The following is a 19,659-nucleotide window of genomic DNA, read 5'->3' on the forward strand; positions in this document are numbered from 1 at the left end:
GGTCAAAGGCTCCTGGTAATATACTAACAGTTAGCCTTTTTGGGCTGTCATCTTCTTTCTGGTTTTGAAGTAAGGTAACTCAGCTCTTGCTTTACATACAGCATGCAAAAAATACATGCTTAGTTTGAAATACACACATTTACTTTTGTGAATATTTGTTGTGTAAGCACATGAAGAATAGTACGCCATCTTAGGACTGAGTATGTGGTAAATATCTTTTAGTTAGGTATGTGTAGAGGTATGTCTGCGTGAGCAGAAGTTAAGAATACACATTTCATTTTTTGTTTAGATTTTTAAATGGAAGTGTGAGGCTTTGTTATATATGTCATGCAGAAGGTGAGCTTTTCACACGTCATATTATTGAAAATCAAGGAACATCTAGAAGTAACCTTGTGAAGCAGTAATGTTGAATAGTGTGTAAGCATAGTAATAATGAATGGAAACTGTATGGGCCTCAATTGAAAACTGAACTATTTCTTTGTATTTATTTATCATTTTTCTCTTTGGATTTTGCACTGAACTGAACACTGTTCTGAAAGGTTCTTTGGGGCAGTTGTGTAAGTTTAACCTTGAATCCCTTAGATAATGTCATAGGTAGCTGAATGAAACGTTGACAGATATTCAGATACAAACATGTATTTCTTTCTGTAAACATCATAGGTAGGGAAAAAAAAAGGTGTGACTTATACTAATACAATCTGAAGGTCACAGACTCAGAATATTCCAAAGTTCTATATTGCACAGTAATGGCTGCTTGACTGTGTTGCAGGTGAACTGTTATGCTTGTTTTAAAGCACTATCACTTGAATATTGTAATTGTAATCCTGTTGCCATAATAAATATTGTTCAGAACTAGTCTTAAATCAGATTAAAGGTTTCATAGTCTCTTAACTTTGTGTATGATTTTCCTAAGAAGGTTTGATATTGACTGAGGGCTGGCTCAAAAATGAGTCCCCTAGCACGAAGATGTCACATTTTATAAAAGTGAGCATTATACTTGAGTCAGGACAAAATAGGAGATTTGACTTTAATACGTTTGACTTAGCCTGGCAGTAAAATGCTGTCTCTCAATTATCACCCAAAAATCCACAAGGAAGAACGGTAAGATTAATAACCCTAGCAGAGAAAAAGTTTTCCAAAATAACTTAAAACTTTCTGAGAGAGTCAATTATTGTGTTTCTGACAATTTACACGTTCTGGCTAGATTCTGTTGGTTTTGCTTAACTTTTATAACTCCTATGAAGTAAGCATTAAACATTTATTTTGAAAGAATAAACAGCTGGGTAGCAGTATAATATACACAGTGCAAATCTGAAATGAATGGCCTTAGAACAAAGTGCATCCATCAAAGGAAAAGAATACTGTGTCTACAACAAGCTGTATTGAAAAAAGGCAAATGGCTGAAAAATAAATAGTGAACACCTGTGCTGAATAAATTAACCAGCTGGTTGGCAATTTTTCATTTGACCTATCTGAAGGGGTTGCTGTTACAAGGCATTAATAAGACACATTCATTTTAAGATATTCCTTTGTTAGTACCATTAATTGATGAATGGTGGAAGATAATATTCTAAATTTACACAACAATTTGTCTGCAGATGTATTATTTTTTTCTGAATTAGGAGCAGAATTGTCTGTACAAAAGTTCAATTTGAGTGATTTTTATAGACAGTTCTTACATTATTCAGAGATATTTGTTCCTATAGGAAGGATGTCATGAATTTAGATTATATACAGTTTTTAGGCTTCCATTATAAAATGTGTAGAGCTGCAAATCATGCAGATTTACGTATTCATTAATGGGAATTCAATAGAGATGTAAAATATGTAAATATAACATTTCTGTTACACCGCTTTTTCAGAGTGATATAGAAAAAAGACAATGTATTGTGAATCCAAATTCTATATTGATTTAAAAAGTAATAATCAAGTATGTTTAAAATGAGACTGAACTGTATATTGAGCTTGGGAGAAGATAGAAAGAAAAATTTCCTCTGAATTTTTTTTTTATAAAAAGCTTTAGAATGGGTTAAATAAAAGCTTCATTCTTAGTTATTGCATTAATGGCAACAGCTTTTGCAGTTTTCACAAACATTGTGTTCCAAATTCCTAAAAAAAAAAAAAAAAAAAAAAAAAAAAAAAAAAGAAATCCAAACAGAACCCCAAAATTTAATTGACTTTCATTTGGTTTTTTAGTAGGAATTACTTTTTAAAAAAACATTTGACAAAGTACTTATCTTTCTTTGATATTTTATAGTTAATTAATGCTTGCAATATGAAGCAAAAAACCATAATTAATGTACAGAAACAGACTTCTTTCATTAGTGCTTCCTTACAGCAGTTCCTGTGTTTCCTAGGGCAATATTTTACCCCATTCATCAATAAATGCTTCCTGGTGGCTGTGCACAAGCTGAGAGACTTACTCCAAACTGTTATTTTCCTAAGCCCATGTGAGCTCCCTGCGTTCGTAAGTGAGGAGCAACTTTTAAAGGATACAGGTGGTTTTGTTCCCCCTTTTAACAGAAATCCTGCCCCCTGCTCCCATCCGTAAGGCTACGGATGTGTGAGGGAATTTTTTATACGTATACTGAATAATTTTTATACGTATACTGAATAATTCCTTACTGTTCAGTGAATTTTAACCATCCTGATAGTTATTGAAATTTTGTACTGTACGTTTGCAGGTCACCTTTAAAATCATAGTTCATTAGTTTTCAGCCACGATTAAATTGTTTATTCAGTGCATTAATGGCTTGTGGTATAAAGATAAAAAGATAGTGTGAAATTATTGCTGAACTCCTTTCACTTAAAATGACATTGATTTGATTCATCTCAGCTGGTAGTATAAAATTCGAAGTTCAAAAGTACTAGTTTCTAAGGTAGATGTCATTGAAGTTCAATATAAAAAGAGTAGATGAGATTAAAAGTGGAGGTCTGCTTTATAAGAGGAATTTTAAAGAATTGTGTCATGAAAAGGAAATGGACTATACGGATTAAATGTTGTGTGGTAATGTCCCTCCTTTTGACTGGCTGCCTTCATCTGCTGTGCACAAATTTGTAACACTTGCATAAAAATAACATTGCTGCATGAGGGAGCTTTGTTCTGTGTGCCTGTTCCTTGAAGAACTAATTAGAATGCAAGGTCAGAGTTGAAAAAGTAATTTGAAAGTTTTACTTAAACTTCAGGTCAAAATTGCCTGCTTCTCTTATGGACTTGCTATAGTAATAGATGCAAAGTAGTCTCAGTCGTATAAAGCACTGCTGTTCTCTTCAGTGAGTTTCATTTTTAAAATATCTGAGCTTAATGATTTTAATGCATTTTTGCATTTCGGTTTCAAAGGGGATTTTTAATCCATAGGAAAAACCTAATCAAATTGCTTTACTGTTTCTTCTTTAAAATATCAATTTCTTTTGTTTCTGTAGCTGTGTAGTGTTTCACCATGAGAGTTTTGATTTTAAGCTCATTCCATCTTTTGAGTCCATGTAAAATAAGAACCCCAATTTTGATTTTTTTTTTTTTTTCTCCTCAGTAAAAATACTCCTCTTGAATGATAGTTTTGCAGTCAAAGAACCAGAGTTCTTTAGTGCGTGGTACACCTGATTTGACCAGGATAAAGAAATTGAAATGCTTTTCATAGAAATGCTTGAGGTTTCCATTCTGGCACTGACTCAAAACTTTAAACAACTTTTTAAGACTCTTTAAAACACTTTTTTCCCCCGCTTCCCCTTGTGTTTTCCATCAGTCAGGATTCAGCTGAAGATGTTGAAGAAGCTGGTGCATTGCCAAAGCTGCCTGTATTTGGAGCCGCTGGTGCTGAGGGGGTTGCTCAGGAATCGGAAAAAGAGAGTCCGCCAACGGAGAGCGCCTTACCGGAGGTGGAGAGCCAGGAACCAGAAAAGGCTACCCGCACTGAGCCAGCAAGTGCAATGGAAGGCAATGATACAGAAACAACCTCTGAGAATGAAAGTTCTCATAGTACGGCTTTAGGCGAGTCTGCTCTGGAATTGGGAAAAACTGAAGCTGCGCCCTCAGAAATTTCTGCTCCAGAACCAAAGAAAATTACGTATTCCCAAATTGTTAGAGAAGGCAGAAGGTTTAATATTGATTTAGTTTCCAAGGTAGGAACTGAATGACTTTTCATATAAGTACATTAACTTTTCTTAAAATACTGGAATTTAAAAAAAAAACTTTAACGTTGCAGAGGGCTGACACAGTACCTTTGAGGCAAAAAAGAGACTCTTGAGAAGTAAGGAAGAATTAGTACCCTGAAAACAAACAAGAGCTATTTCATATATGTTCTTTAGTGTTTGTTTATAACCAAAGAGACTGTAAAGCATAGTGCAGAAATATGTCCATGAAAGGAAATCTAAGTAATATCTGCAAATTGCTCTTTTTAAATAGTACCATTAAAAAAATGCACTTTTAAACAAGGAAAATCCATCTATATGCAGATGTTTGTTTTTAAAATGAAAAATGATTTTCCTGTTGGAGTGCATCCTGGGTTTTAGATTTTGCTGTGAAACTCTCATTGCCTTTCTATACTAGTTTTGGTTCTTTGGTGACTAAAGCACTGAACTGTAATAAATTTTATTGGAAAAAAAATAATTACAGTTAATCCATAACATATAAGCTGACTAAAATTAGTTGTTATTGTGCTGAATTCCTACTAGTGTGCATTTTACTTAGAGGAAAAAAAATTGGTCTGACATATTTGTCATACTGTTTAAACTCTAAAATCTGCTTTTCACATACTTCACATTATATCGATATGGCCCTGCAAATTCAAGTTAAATGGAAATTTTTCTTAACTTCTGTGCTTTAGACTATATGTGTACTCTGCAATGGGAGGTTTTTTTCAAAGTTGAATGCTTAATTTTTCATGTTCTGCATGAAAAGATTTTTCAAACCTCTGGAAACTGGAAAAAAAATATTCAATAATTTATTATATTCTTTGTGGAGACACTACAAAATGCATTATTTCAAATTTCATCTCTGTGTTCCAAATGTAGATACCTCTTCCATGCGTCATTGGAATGACATCATGAAAACAATAGTCAGTGTATAGTGATTAAGTAGATAACACTATTTTGTATCCTTTTTATACTTTTTCTGTGCCACTGTGTTAATGGTGTTAAATGCAATGAATTCCACAAATTCTGACAGAAGAATAGTCGTCAAGGCAAGACTAATAATTTACGTTGGTTTCTCTCTGGCGCTGGGACACAGACTTTCTCGTGGTGTCCTCGTTGGTGTTCCAGTAAACTTGATCTTGAAAATTCCTGTATGATGATGCAAATTCTGTTACAAGGCTTGAAGCATGTTTAAACTAATCTCCAATGCTTTTCAATTCAGACATACATCTTCTGTTAATAGTTACGTTTCTGTCCCTTCAGTATTTCGTAATATATTTGTAGCTTATAGAAAGAGTAAAGGTAGACAGGTTATAGATGAATATAACAGAATATGACTACGCCTTAACTGGGGGTTTAAGGAATTTACATTTAGAAAATGTGACATTATTGTTTCAGGTAAATTAAGAAACAACTAGTGATGACTTACACAGACAGCGTCATGTACTTTACTGATACTGGGAAATGAAGGTCGTAAAACACAGCGTTCAGGGGTATATAGCATACAATACAAAGAGATTATCCAAGACGACAATACGAAAAATTATCTTAAGCTATGACTCCCAGACTAACAAAACTAAATGAGCAGTAGGCTGACACCTTCTCCCTTTCTCTCCTGTGGACTGCTTTATCTCCTCCATTTGTATGGTCACTTCAGTTCATTTAATACTATTTTACACATGCTACATCTTGGTATTCTTTTACAGATTTTACTTCACTGTGTGTACTTGCAAAGGTAAAGAAAACACCTTACAAATGGATACCGTTGGTATCACTGTTTTCTTTTGGTGTAAGCACTTTCTCTTTACTCACCGTTTTCTTTTTTTCTTCACTGTGCAGTTGCTTTACTCCCGAGGTCTGTTAATTGACCTTCTGATTAAGTCGAATGTTAGCAGATATGCAGAGTTTAAAAATGCGACACGAATTCTTGCCTTTCGAGAAGGAAAAGTAGAACAGGTATCGTAAAATAATATATTGCGTATGTTTAATCTCATCTTTTGAAGTCAAGAAAGCTGAATTTGGTTTCTTGAGAGTTTTATAACAATAAGCTAGTATTTTTCCTTAAGATTCTGGTTTTTATTTCATTTCTGGAATGAAAAGGGGTTTGTATGTGTCATAGATAAATATTAAAAAAAAAAAAAGCTAAAGTAAGAACGTGCAGTCCATTACATTCTTGGCATAAATCCTTGTCTCATGTCAAATATTTAGACCACGATCAACTTGGCAGTTAACTCGTAAAGATTCACAGGTTTTAAGTTTTCAGATTCCTAGCGTAGACTTGATTTGTCTCCTGCTTACAAGGGAAGTCATTGGTCTGATAATGGCAACAGGAGATTTTGGCACAGTTAATTAATATAAACTCTTTTGATTAACTCTGCAATCAGAGATGCAAGTGAAATTGAAGCGAAATAAAAATGGGAAGAGGCTTAAAAAGGTTTTAAAATAATTTATTGTGGCAAATTGGTAACTTTTATTATAGTTTAATAGAAAATAATGGAAAGAATTATATAAGAAAATAACTAATAGAAAACAGTAATTAAAAATATTTGTTAGGTAATCAGTCTGTAGCATTGCTTGATGCTTTTCCGATCCAGAGTGTGGAAAGTATCTGAAATCATTAAAAAATATTTTCCAGGTACCTTGTTCTAGAGCAGATGTCTTCAACAGCAGACAGCTCTCTATGGTGGAAAAGAGAATGCTAATGAAATTTTTGACATTTTGTTTGGACTATGAACAACACCCTGATGAATACCAAGGTAGCGTTTCATTGAACAGTGTACACTGTCTTCTTATGAGTTCATTCGGTTATGCACAATTTTGATAGCTCTCCTGTGTTTTCACACAATTTATTTTTATGGATTCATTTTCAAAGTATGCTTTGACCTTTTTGTGACCTTTTCACTTCAATGTTAAATTCTTCTACTTTAGCACTTGCTCTTCTAGTTCCCACATCATCTATTATTTACATTTTTCTTTAACAGCTAAATTACATATCACAGCAAGGTTGCAAAATATTTTTCATAATATCTAGGTGTTTCCTCCCCCCTTCCAGGGATTTTTTAATATGCCGTGATGTACCTGATTTTTCTTTTCCCTTTTTTTGGATAATTTGTAAAACTTCACAGTGTGATGCCACAAAATCAGAAATGAAGAAAATGGAATATTTTAACTTTGAAAGTAAATGTAATTTAATGCCTTTTAGTTGCAAAGGGCAAGTTCATAGTGCCTTTATCAACTGATGGCTTATTTAGATGAGAGAGAATCTGAATAGATTTGAGCCATAATGTGCAAAGAATAATGAGCATCAGGTCAAAGAGGAAAATTGGCTAACAGAAGGAAGGTGATGGAAACCCACTCTGCTTTGGTTTATGCGCCTCAGGGTACAAAGAATGAAGTGATGTTCTCAGTTCTTGGAGTCTAGAAGTAAACTAAGGCAAAACCAGAAAAATCTGTCAAAAAGAAATAATGAGGAAAGAGGAATGGTTAAACTATTGACGTACATTTCAGAGTGAAGCATATCGGTGCTTGTGTAGCTTGACAGTAGCTTGGCTAGGCAGTATTTTTGAAATAATCTAGTGTTAAAAAGAAACAGTTGTTAAGATACTGGTATGGGTTTGATTACTTGAACAAGACCCATAGATTAGGTACAAACATTAGAGAAAATTATTTTCAACATATGCAAGAGAGAATTGGTCAATGTCGAAAATGATGTGGTGAGATTAGGAGAAGGAGAGTCTGTGATGAACTCCAGAAAATCCTGAAGGGGGAAAAACTCATTAGACTGAAGTGGTTTATAGATTACAGGTAATTTCAGGTTTGCTGCTGATGGAAGAAATGAAGGTGCTCAGAGTGAGAATATAGGTGGTATTTAGAAAATTTATTAAGTAAAAAAAGGAGACGCCACATCAATTTTAAATGAATTCGTTGATTCATGTACCTAAATGACATTAGATTTATTTTATTTCCAAAGGTAGTGAAACAGATTTTGTTCCTACATTTTAAAATAGCCTGGGAAGTAATTGGGAGTGTTTTGAGTCAGATTAGTCTAATGTAAAGACTTCAGAAATTTAAAATTGCTCTTGGTGAGATCATTACATTCGTGGGAAGGCAGACTTTTAATAGGGAGAGTTCATGATAGTGAGGAAATTTTTTTAAAGCTTTTTTCTGTAAAATTTGGAGTTATGTAAGAAGTCTGAAGTGAGGAAAAACTTGAGAATTTTTTTAGAATGATAAAACAAAAAATCCCTGTGATTTTATGACTTGCTGCATGGCTGTACAAAGGTTAGTAAGATACATTTGTAATAAAACAGTGGTTGAATGTTGAGCAGAATATATAGCTTGATAATACTAGTCTCAGCATTGATGGAAGTATTTCTGAATTACCTATGAATTTATCCATGACTGAAATAAGCTTAAGAGCAGATTTCTGAATAGAATGAAAGTATGCTATTGCTTAAATACAGTCTTATCCTGGGGGGGGGGTGGGGGGGGAAATTCATTTAGTTATTAAGGGAACTAAAGTTTTTCAGAGGTGTATCAGTGATACAAAACACTTGCGTTACACATCTCCTGAAATACTTGTGTTTCTTTGAATTTCAAAATGTGTCAGCAATAGTATTGATTTAAAGGGGAGATATGCTTCCTCATCCCTGTCATCTTTGTGTCTCGCACATCCTTGTCTCTTGCGAGCAAGTCATGAATTTGAATAAATATTGCGCCTTCTCATCTTTGGATTAAGACACTATGTGAATGGCTTCTCTAGGCATAAATGTACACTCTAACCATATCAGTATGGATTCAGCAGTACTCTTCTTGAGTGGGTGTCATTCCGGTATAATATTTTGGGTAATTTACAGGAAACAGTATCCCAAGGCGCCTCAGTGGATTTTTGTCCAGTTTTTCACTTTTCTCACACGATTGAGAAATGGGTTTGGATCAAGTCAAACATAATGAACAGATGAAGCCGTGTTTAGAGGTTGCTTTCTAGACTGTTGGAGACTCATACAATGGGTTTGCGTTATTTTGAAATATTTTAATGGAGTGGTGTTTCTGTCTTCTGAGAGAACTCACTTTCTGGGAGCAAATTTTTTGACTTCCGTTGACTTGGATTATCCATTTTCAGCAGTAAGTTTGTTGAAAAACTCAATTGCTTTTGTTCATTTCAATACAGAGGTACTTGTTTAAGTTGAAGCATATGAGAAAGTACAAATGTTATACTATACCCTTCACCTAAATTTGCTTTTTCCTCAGACTACGAAAAGAGTACATTTGCGCAGTTCTTAAGAACACGGAAGTTAACAGCCAGCTTGCAGCACTTCATTCTTCACTCTATTGCAATGGTTTCAGAGACTGATTGCAGCACTCTTGAAGGTCTTCAGGCAACAAAAAAATTTCTTCAGTGCCTTGGCCGCTATGGCAATACACCATTTTTGTTTCCTCTGTATGGTCAAGGAGAGATTCCACAGTGCTTCTGCAGGTAAGCTTCACTTGTCTAATACCTATCTTCAAAAAAGGAAATCCTTGGTAACCTAATGCTAATAGATACCATTCAATAGGCATCATCCTGTAAACAATTTCATGTTGGTTTTCTTTGCTTTACATTTTCATTGGCTATGAAATTATCCCCCTTAAGAAAAAAAAAAAAAAAGGAAAAAAGGAAAAAAAAAGTTGTAAACTATGCTACTCTAATACTTCGAAACAATTACAAATGCAACTTGGAATAGCTGGCTGTTGGGGTGGCTGCCTATGGTAATAAATACTAGGAAATGAGAAAGCGATAATTTAACTGATACGTAGCTATCCCTTTTGAAACTGACAGAGGAGTCTTGGAGCAATGTCTGTCCAAAAGGATGACTCTGCATTTTCGTAGGTTGAGAAAATTTGTGGTTTAGTCTTCCTGGAGTTACAGGAAGATACATGTTTTCAGTTTGTGTTACTAATTAATGCTGAGTGCATCTACCATTCCTAGATAGATATTTAATAATGAACTGGATTTTTCTGAAAGAAGCAAAATTGTGCCACATGTCCAGTTTATTATTAAATTAAATAAATTATGTAATTCTTTCACCTGTGTTACCTCACAGACTTACACAAACAGGGCAACTGATGTCAAGTCATGTCCTTATTCTCTTGGCATCGTTTTGTAGATCTGTATAGACCACAAGCTTCCACCTATGACTTGAACAGCAGAAAAGATATCGTGAGGCCCTGTTACACTGAGCCATGTACAGACTGCAGTTTTACATTCTAACATCTTGAACAGCAGCCATATGTTCTCCACTACTTGAGCCTTAGAAAGTGATTAAAGCAAAAAACCCCTATTGATTCCAGGATAAAACAGCATCCACTTCAACCCCTGTACTTGAACTGTGGGCAATGGTAATGTAGTCTTTATGGTGACTCCTGAGGTGTGCTAGGGATCGTAGTTCTAGCAGAGGAGTTGTTGATGGATGCTTTTGGGGACCATCAAGAATACATGTGCAGAGGGTGGGCGGTTTTAATTTTCAGTTGTTTCCAACAGTTCAACTGGCTTTTAAAAGGCTGAGGGGTTTTTTTTAATCTTTTCTTTTGTTGGCAAGCAGCCTTTCCATCTGCTCTATGTGGGTTTTTAATGTAGTAACCTGTAGGTCTGAAGTAAACATTAGCTCTGTTTAAAAAAAGCAGTATTGCATGGTGAGGCCATTTTGTTGTCTGAGTGATGTATTTGTATATCATTCATTTAAATATCAGTGCAAAGTCCTACCTGCTTTGTTCTTTGTTGGTGGACAAGTTCTGCTTAGTATGTGTGCTACTATTAAGAAATACTGTTTTACAGCACACTATTGGACATCATCTTCCTGTCTTGTCTGTATGATAGATTCTGTTTTTCTTCTCTATAACAGTACTTAAATTACTGCTAGAAGAATGGCCTTAGCAGCTTAAGCCTATTTGGCAGTATATGGGATGGATGCAATTATATGTTGATAGAAACGTTCTGGAATAATTACCATAGTTTGTGGAAGGTATCGATAAAGTAGCTGGTTGGCACCAGCAGCTGGCTGTATTGTGGAAGGTCTTATTTGGCCTTAGCAACTAATGAAGGCTGCATGGAATTGTCTAGATGATGTATATACACGTAGATTCCCTAATGTTGCCATTAGTTCATTAGAGAACTAGGCATTGCTCTGTAATACGTTGCATAGAAATGTTATTTGGTAACTTCATCTTTTGTCAATAGCCTTTCATCTGTACCTTAAACTGTATTTGTATGGAGATTTCTAAAAATGTGGACTTATATAATTAGCTGCTCAGACAGACAATTTGTGAAAAAGAATTGGTTTTAGCTAAGTACTCTGGACACAGTCATGCAATGAAACTCGTGTTCATAGATTTTATGAATGTCTTTCTGTCTTTATAGGAGTTCATGTGGGACGAAATATCTGTACGTGACCAACAGGTTAATAAATGAAAAGATTATCAGAGCCATTATAGTAGCACAAGTTTTGCAATTAGACCTTCTTTGGCTTCAAATACCTGGGAAAAAAAGTAAATTTAATAATGAAAATTGGAATTAGAATTTTAGTTATTTTTTCCCCCACTGTAGAGTCTTCTCAATATAATTTTTCTTGCATTCTTGAAAGCCCTTTGACTTTATTTTGTTTAATAGCCAGCACGTGCAATTTTCTGTTCTGTAACAGCAATAGATTTCAAGAGTTAGCAGTAGTGGTGTCTAGAAGTCTTATCAATATTCTTATCAGAAAATGATTCTGTGATCACAGGAATTCTTCAGATGGCATGAACTTCCTATTTATGCCCATTGATTGCTGCGTTTTAGGGTTTGGTTTTTTTTTTGTTGTTTTGTTCAGTTGTAAGTCTTACAATAAGGATGGTATTTTAATAGTTGAAGCAAATTACTCTGTCAAACCAAGAAGCAATTATACTTCTAAAAGGTTTGTATTACAAACGTTGTAATACAAAATAAAGTCTAAATGTCTTTGTTTTTAAGTGAACGATTTAGGAGGCAATCACAATCTTTTTTGAGATTAATCACAATTTTTATATGTGGTCTGCCTTGGGTATTACATCTTGCTAAAACTGAGCAGTATCTGAAGAATACTGTTCAGACTGTATAGCAAAGCGGTAACGCCACAACCTATACATCATACCCTACAGCTTTTATCACCAGGTTATCAGAGTAAGGTGTCACCTGTTCTGTGATTTCTAACCACCGTTCTATATTCTGTTTTAATGTAAACCTCTTAAGCGTTTCTTGCAGCCAGTTACACTGTGTGTTCTCATCAAGGCTACTGTTATAAATGGTGTGCATGCATATTTATGTGAATGAGTCAAAGACATTTGTAAGTCACATCCTTGCATTCTAAATGAATTCTGCATAAACAGTACAACGTTTTATAACTACTGACGACACTTGAGTGAGGAAAAGCGGTGTTAGTTCTTTATTGGTTTAAACAGGTATGGTTTAGGAGAGAAAATTAAACTTTTATATCACTGTAATGTACCTCCCAATATGTCGAGGTACAGATGTGAGATTTCTGTCTCCATAAATTGGATTCGTGGTACAAGGAAGGTCATTGGAAGCCTCATGCTACTCCAAGCTGACAAGCAGCAAAACTTTACTGGCCTGTATAACAGCTTCCTTTGGTTCAAACTGCTTGGTATGAAACTGTGATGTCTCTTCCTTTCTAATGAAGTAGTAGTAGTATTATGCTCAGTAAAAATAGATATAGTAATATCTCATTCTTGAGGAAAATAAAAGCAAGCCTTTACATTTGATATGGTAAGACACCAAAACTTCAATATGTAAGGCAGCTAGGGAAACCAATACATATTTTGCTGTTTGCCATTAACACGTTTCTTGCAAATCGGTAATACAGCTTTCATTTTCTTGAAAAAATATCACTAAAGAAAAGCTGTAATTGGGCATCATTGTAAACTGTAAAATCTCCGTGATAAAACATTTAGAATATTTAGTGTGATTTTGATGTTTTTTTCTGTTTGTAGAAACCATTAGGAAATACCCCAAATATTTTCTGACGTAGGAGGTTAATGTTAAAATTGTCAGCTTCCAAATTTTCCTTTGTAACGGGGAAAAAAAAAAGATATTTGACTTAAAAATCTGAAATAGTTGTCAAATATGAAGACATGTTTGCTTTTGCATGTGGTACAAAATTCCTCCTTTGTAACTTGACTCTCTCTCCTTCCATTTTTTTCAGAAGCAAAAACTTTGAGGTTTTTTTTTATGGCTTTGAGGAGTGTTTGCAAGTGCTATTTTATAAATATTTTTTCATATAGTTCACTTTTACAGTTCACCTCTGTGAAATATGCCTCTTATTTTCAGTTTTCCTTTGAGAGGAAGTCTTTCTGGAAGCTTTCTGTTGTGATTCTCTTCAGCCATGACCAGTGCTGCTTAACGAATGACAGCTGCAAGTCAGTTGTAGGTTGTGGCCTCACACCTGTGATTTTTCTCAGTGCTTGCGTTGTGAACACGCTGAATTTTCGGGGAGACTGTGCATAGTTTCTCCTCAGTTCAGTTTCAGATTCTTTTTTCTGGACTCTTGCAAATATGAACATCCAAATGGAAACAAGACTTTTTGAGAAGCAGCAGTTCAGTTTTTTCCCACTTGAAGTTTTAGAGGGAATTGGACACTACGCCGTCTGTCATCTCATAAAGGTTCTAGGGGGTAACACATCCTATCTTTTTTCCTCTTTGTAAGAATCATCCAAGAATTGAGAGATGTGGTCGTGGCGATAGGTGCTGAGGTGGTAGAATGTCTTGGGCTGCTTTGCCATAGGAATTAGTGATTCACTGACTTTTATGGTAGTCAGTTAATGACTTGCATTTCCTATAAATAGGCTTTGAACTTTTACATTGTGTATGTATTTGGTGGGCAACATAACCTTTTTTTAGTAGTTGTTACAGATTCTAGCTGAAATTAGTCATTTTTCTGTCAGTGCCAGTGACAGTAGTAATTTTGTGATGGAGGAAAGATCTGATTAAGACAGTTCATCTCTTTCAATCCCTATATTTACAAGAAGATTAAGAGTCCAGGCTGAGATATGATGGATTGTGTGATTGATTTCGAAGGTTCCTGTATATATTTCAAAAATGAATAATCAGTTTTTACCCTTACATTTGAGCTATTATCTGCTACAAATGTCGAAGCTTCTGAGGTAATCTCAGGTACTTTAACATTTCCAGGTATGTCCCTGTTACAGTCTCTAGGAAGGTGTTAGTGTTCTGAAATCAAGACTAGACTTCAGGAAACCCGACTGTAATAAGCACTTAGAATTGATGTATTAAAAATTTAGTGTAACGTCTTTTTCATTCGAACCTATAAATGAGTATCATATTTCTACATGTAAGCAATATGCATAACTTTTCTGTATGTTAATTGTATGATTTAGCATATTAATGAGAAATTCAAACAATGTTAATTCCTCGTGACGATCAGATACGACAGATGTGAGTCTTAGCACGTGTGCAGTTCTATGCAAGTGTGAAAATCACAGGTGATTTAAAGAACATAGGCTGTATCTGAGATACGAGTTCAGTCCTACATTTCAAAATACATAATTCTCATATTTATATATCTCTTATCACTTAAGATTATTCCATTTCTTTGGACCTGAAAATTTATTTTGAAATTACTGACAACTTGTCACTATGACTTGTTTTTTACTAAAATACTGAATGGTAAGCGTAGCTGCAGTGCTGCTTTGTTCTTAATTGTTTTCACGTGCATTTCAGTGAAATAATAAAACTTTTTATGTAGTTTGGCTTTTAAAGACAAACTTGATATATTTCCCTTTACTTTGTTGGCAGATGAATGCAAAATGGGCAAGCGTAGTTAGCATGACTGTTTGTAGGATCAGTTGTTTGTTTTTCCCTCTAAGGAGAAACTCTTTCTTGGGATAAACATCGGGGAAGTGAGATAATCCATCATTCTGAGACCTGTTCACTAGTGATGGATGGATAGATTGGTAAAGTAACTCAATAATCTTCATTTTTTTTCAGGTTATTCACAGATCAGTGAGCATTGTCGTTAATAAAGCTATGGAATGCTTTTGTGTCCTTGCCCGCATTATTTCTCAGAATTTGACAGGAAAAGACTTTTAATTTGGAAATAACCTTTGTTGTGAAATGCATTCTAAGTGTATGGAAGTTTGAAAATACCTTCCCGTTTTAGATTTTATCTTTCTTCTCAGTGAGATGTTTGTTCTTTGTTTAAAAAATTATTTACAAATGAGAGCTTTTCTGCTCCTTACTGTTTCACTGACTAGAAATGCAGTGTTCTTCAGAAGTTTATACCTCGTGAAGTCCTTCAGCCATTAGAGTATGTCACAAGGGATGCTCTGAATCATATGAATGTTGTCCAAGTATATAGATTTCAGATCCCTAACTAGGCATGGAAAAGTTTTCTGTCAAGAAATTGTATTATAGGGACTAGAATATACCCTGTAGTATAGGAAAAATAAGTGTAACATTCCATATTAAAAATGGCTGAAAATAACTTACCTTGTCCTAATTCTTGATTATTCTTTCTTCATTTTACAAACATATTTGGAACTTAAAGGCACAAAATGCAAATGCTGTAATGACATGATATTTCAGTAATTATTTGCTTTAATAATTAAGACGCTGATAATATGAAGGAAGTATATCTGATAGATTATTTGGTATTATCTCTTAACAAGTAAATTACTCTCTGCTTGTGTGGCGATGTGAAGATTCTGGCTTATATATTCTTCCTGAGAATTAGGACTCAGACATACAAATATGTTACAGCATTATCAGAAGAGCTATGGAAATGACATGGATGTTTATTTTTGGAGCAAATCTGAGATGTAATGCAAATGTAGTTTAGCAGAGTCCTTTTTCATTTAACTAGAAGACAGAGAAAGGTAGCTTCGAAAACATTACTGAATTAGTAAAATAGTCCTTGGATTTCATTGAGGGTTAAGATAACTTGAATTTTTATGTCTTTTCTGGAGGCAGAGAGCACATAAATGGATTTTGTAGATGAGCTAATGCTTAGTGACTGCTTCTAGTTTGTGTGCCTCTGCCCTAGGGTCCTGATCTCCCCAGCTCCTCTCTGAGGGCAGAGCTGTTGTGTAATTGCAGCTGAAGGACCTTGCGCAAGGAACGGCTTCTTCTCTTGCGAGGTCGGTAGAACCGAGAGCCAGGCGGGTCTCATACTTCTGCCTTCCCTACAGAGTAGTCTTCAGAGTGCATTTGCAGTTAACTACCATCACAGGAGTACAGAAACCACTGAACTTTTCTTTTTCTTTCTTTTTTTTCTCCTCCTGTGTACTGATTTCTTAGAGTTTCCACAATGCTTTAGCCATAATGTCTAGAACACTTGCTAATTAAATAGCTGAACATGTTGCTGATGGATCCTCACCTTACTTTCATGTAAATCATATGTTTCTTGAGTTTAGCATCCCAGAGAATGATTCTTAACCTAGATTCACTAAAAAGTTGTGTTAATTGCAATATCCTTGAAAAATGTTTATATAATTCTTCCATTTAATAAGCCAGCATTAAGCAACTTTTCTTTCAAATTCCAGTAAACTTTTCGTAAGCAGCTATGCTCATACAGCTGCAATATGGTTGAAATGTGGTGTTTATCCTCTAGTTCATTTCAGGCCTTTGCCCAAAACTCAGTCAAGGGTACACCATGCAACTTAAGTGCAAGTTAATTTTCTAGCAACTTCGCTTTGAGGTCTGGTTTTAGATAATTTTGTAAAATGAGATGCAAGTGTACTGACTAAATTTGTTGAAAAGACTTAACAATGTTAAAGGTTAACAATGTCATTATTTTAAGAAACAGGACTTTTTACATTGTGATTATGACTGTTCACAATCTTGACAAAACTTCATGGCTCTGGAACTACTTATTTTAGACCTAGTCTCAAATTCTTTACCTCAGATTTTGAGTTGTTGCTGAGAAGACGGTAGCCTCATTTCATCATCTCAGTCATCATCTTTCAATGGTGTTTGGATTTACTTTGCAGTTTCTGGAAGCACAATAAATTTATTCTGTAACAGAACTTATTAATATCCCTTTTTGCTTCAACAAGTGGCAATACTTTGCCCTTAACCGTGTTATGGAACTTTTTCTGGCTGTACTCTTATCCAGATAAATTTTCATAATCCTCTGTGACTTATAACTGTTTGCTAAAATCTTAATCATTTTCATTCCTCTGGAGATTTTCTTGTAAATAACTTCTTAGGTTGATTTGGTAAATTTTAAAGTAAACTTGTCATTCTTTCTAAATACTTTATTTAAGAAGGCTAAATCCCAGACTGTTTCTTTTTTTAAAAAGCCAACCAACAAACAAAACCCCACAAAACACTTCTGCTGGCAAGAGCAGTTGCGTTCAAGAGAGCAAATCTAAAATTTGACACAAATCTGATTTTTTTTTTTTTTTAATTTATTTGATCAAGAGACCTGTTACCATGGAATAATCTAGTCATTAAGAGTTCATGGTCAAATTTGGGTTTTTCTTCTTTCCTGAGCATTGGAAGGCCTACTTGTTGCACAGATATTTTTTCCACCTCTTAAGTGTTCCAAGTTGTAGGATGTCCCATTTAATTTGTTTTCTCGTAAGCTAAGAAATTAGATTAAACTTACGCAAAAGACTTTGTTTGCAAAATCCTTATATGCTAAATGTCTTTTCCCCCCCCCCTGCAGAGGTTCTTTTATTTCCTGTTGTACAGAGGATTGTTTCAAGGGTGTCTCATCCCTGTCTACCTCTCATGAAGTTAGCATCTTTTTTACTTATTCACCAGCCGACAAGAAACTGAAGTTGGGTGGGTTGTACGCTCTCTTGTGAACTGCAGGTCTATTCCATCAGATATTACTTCTACAAATTTGCCTTCTGCAAAAAGTAAGGATATAGCAGAAAAGAGAACGTCCCATCTGCCGAATCAGCAGCTGGGCACGGTAGAGCAGCCTACGTAACGCTTCCAGGCACGCAGGGGCTGAACTGGCCACATTCGTGTAGCCCATGTGAGGGTGGTGTGGAACCAAAACTATTCTGATCTGAAGTGCAGCACTGACTGTGAACAGAAGTAGACTTTTGCTTCAGAAATAACTTAAAGCTAAGCAGCTGCTATTCCAAAGCAGATTTTTGTGAAATACCATGCACGTATTTGTTAGCAGCTTTTTCTACAATTGCCATATTTGTGCAACTTCAGTATTTCTTAAATGAGGATTTTTTGTTCTTGGTTATTTTAAATGTGGAAGATGGGAAATTAGTTTCATAGTGGAAGGCTTGTAGAAGTGGATAGCTGACAAGTGTACATTATTACGGAAAAATTCTGTGGTGTTAATGACTTTCAAGTGCATTATTGGATAAACTGGTCTCTCATTTATTTTTATTAGGAATTTATTAATGGATACAACTAAGCTTCTTTTCCACCACTCTTAGACTCTCTAAGCAGCTCTTCTACAAGAGTCATTAGTAATGTAGCTCTTGTATTAGTAGTAAGCTTGCCAATAGTGTGGTTGCTTAAATTACTAACAGTTTGACAACTGAAAATAGAGCTTATACACGGTCTTATTTTTGTCAACAGAACTTGCTCAGGTTTTAGAAACAGCTTAATAAATGTACACTTACGTGAAGCAATACTGGAAGTCTAGGAACATAAAAATGTATGATGAAGTAAGATTTTTATTGCAATGTCTTCTAACATTTGAGTTTAGAATCTTGAGCATTGGAAATCTTGAGCCCATAAAAGGCGGCATCGACTTGCCAAACCCCTAAACTTGCACATCACATAATAGGAACTCGTAAATGTTAAAACTCTTGAAATAGTTGCACTTCAGTGCAGATTTGGCCATTCAGATACCATAGACAATAAATATTAATCCTTGCCAGACTCCGATGAAATAGACTTAAATTATCCCTGTTTTGTAATTACAGAAAAAAGTGCCCAGGGGGTTTAATGCATCTTAGGCTAAGTTGTAAGTAGGTATATTACTTAGATCCTTTAAGTTTGGGTTCTAAAGAAAATCAGTACACCAGTTTTTATCTTGTTACCTGTTTTACTGTCAAATACTATACGCTGTACTAGACCTCTTCACAGTATGTGAATGTGTATTTCTATATACAGCAGTCTAAATCCCATACAATAAAAAGGAATGATATTTTAGTTTTAAAATGAAATTTGGGTTTTAAATCCCTAGAGAAAATAAGAAATATGAAATTTGCTATAAAATGACAGTTGACTGGGCTACTTTTTTTTTCCCCAACCCCTCTCTCAGCTGTGGCGTTTCCTCCCTGAGCTGTCACCATTCCTGCCTGCTGTGTCTTTCTCCATGAAAAGAGTTTGCTGAAACTGGAATGAGCAGAAGCCCTCATCCCCCCCCCCCCCCCGTGTTTTGATTGGGAGCTTTGCCATTACAGCAACTCTCCTGTAGCATTTCCCAGTCACAGTGCTAGGGTTTCCTTCTGTTTCACTGTGCTAGGACAGAAGTGGAGATCTGGTGAAAGCAGTCATCGTGCTATATGAATACAGGCATA

General features: G+C 35.0%; 1 protein-coding gene across 1 annotated transcript in view; it reads left to right on the plus strand.

The window, feature by feature from the left end:
* Positions 1 to 19,659, plus strand: part of CHM (CHM Rab escort protein) — a 72,356-nt gene that overhangs the window by 23,873 nt on the left and 28,824 nt on the right. The window contains exons 5-8 of the mRNA XM_087749121.1: positions 3,744 to 4,119; positions 5,971 to 6,087; positions 6,767 to 6,887; positions 9,382 to 9,607. Of these exons, the coding sequence (XP_087605247.1) occupies positions 3,744 to 4,119; positions 5,971 to 6,087; positions 6,767 to 6,887; positions 9,382 to 9,607 (840 nt within the window). The remainder of the gene's footprint in view (positions 1 to 3,743; positions 4,120 to 5,970; positions 6,088 to 6,766; positions 6,888 to 9,381; positions 9,608 to 19,659) is intronic.

The sequence above is a fragment of the Nipponia nippon genome, unplaced genomic scaffold (genome assembly GCF_047370975.1).
Source record: "Nipponia nippon isolate SJK-2023a ecotype South Korea unplaced genomic scaffold, ASM4737097v1 scaffold_12, whole genome shotgun sequence".
Classification (NCBI taxonomy): domain Eukaryota; kingdom Metazoa; phylum Chordata; class Aves; order Pelecaniformes; family Threskiornithidae; genus Nipponia; species Nipponia nippon.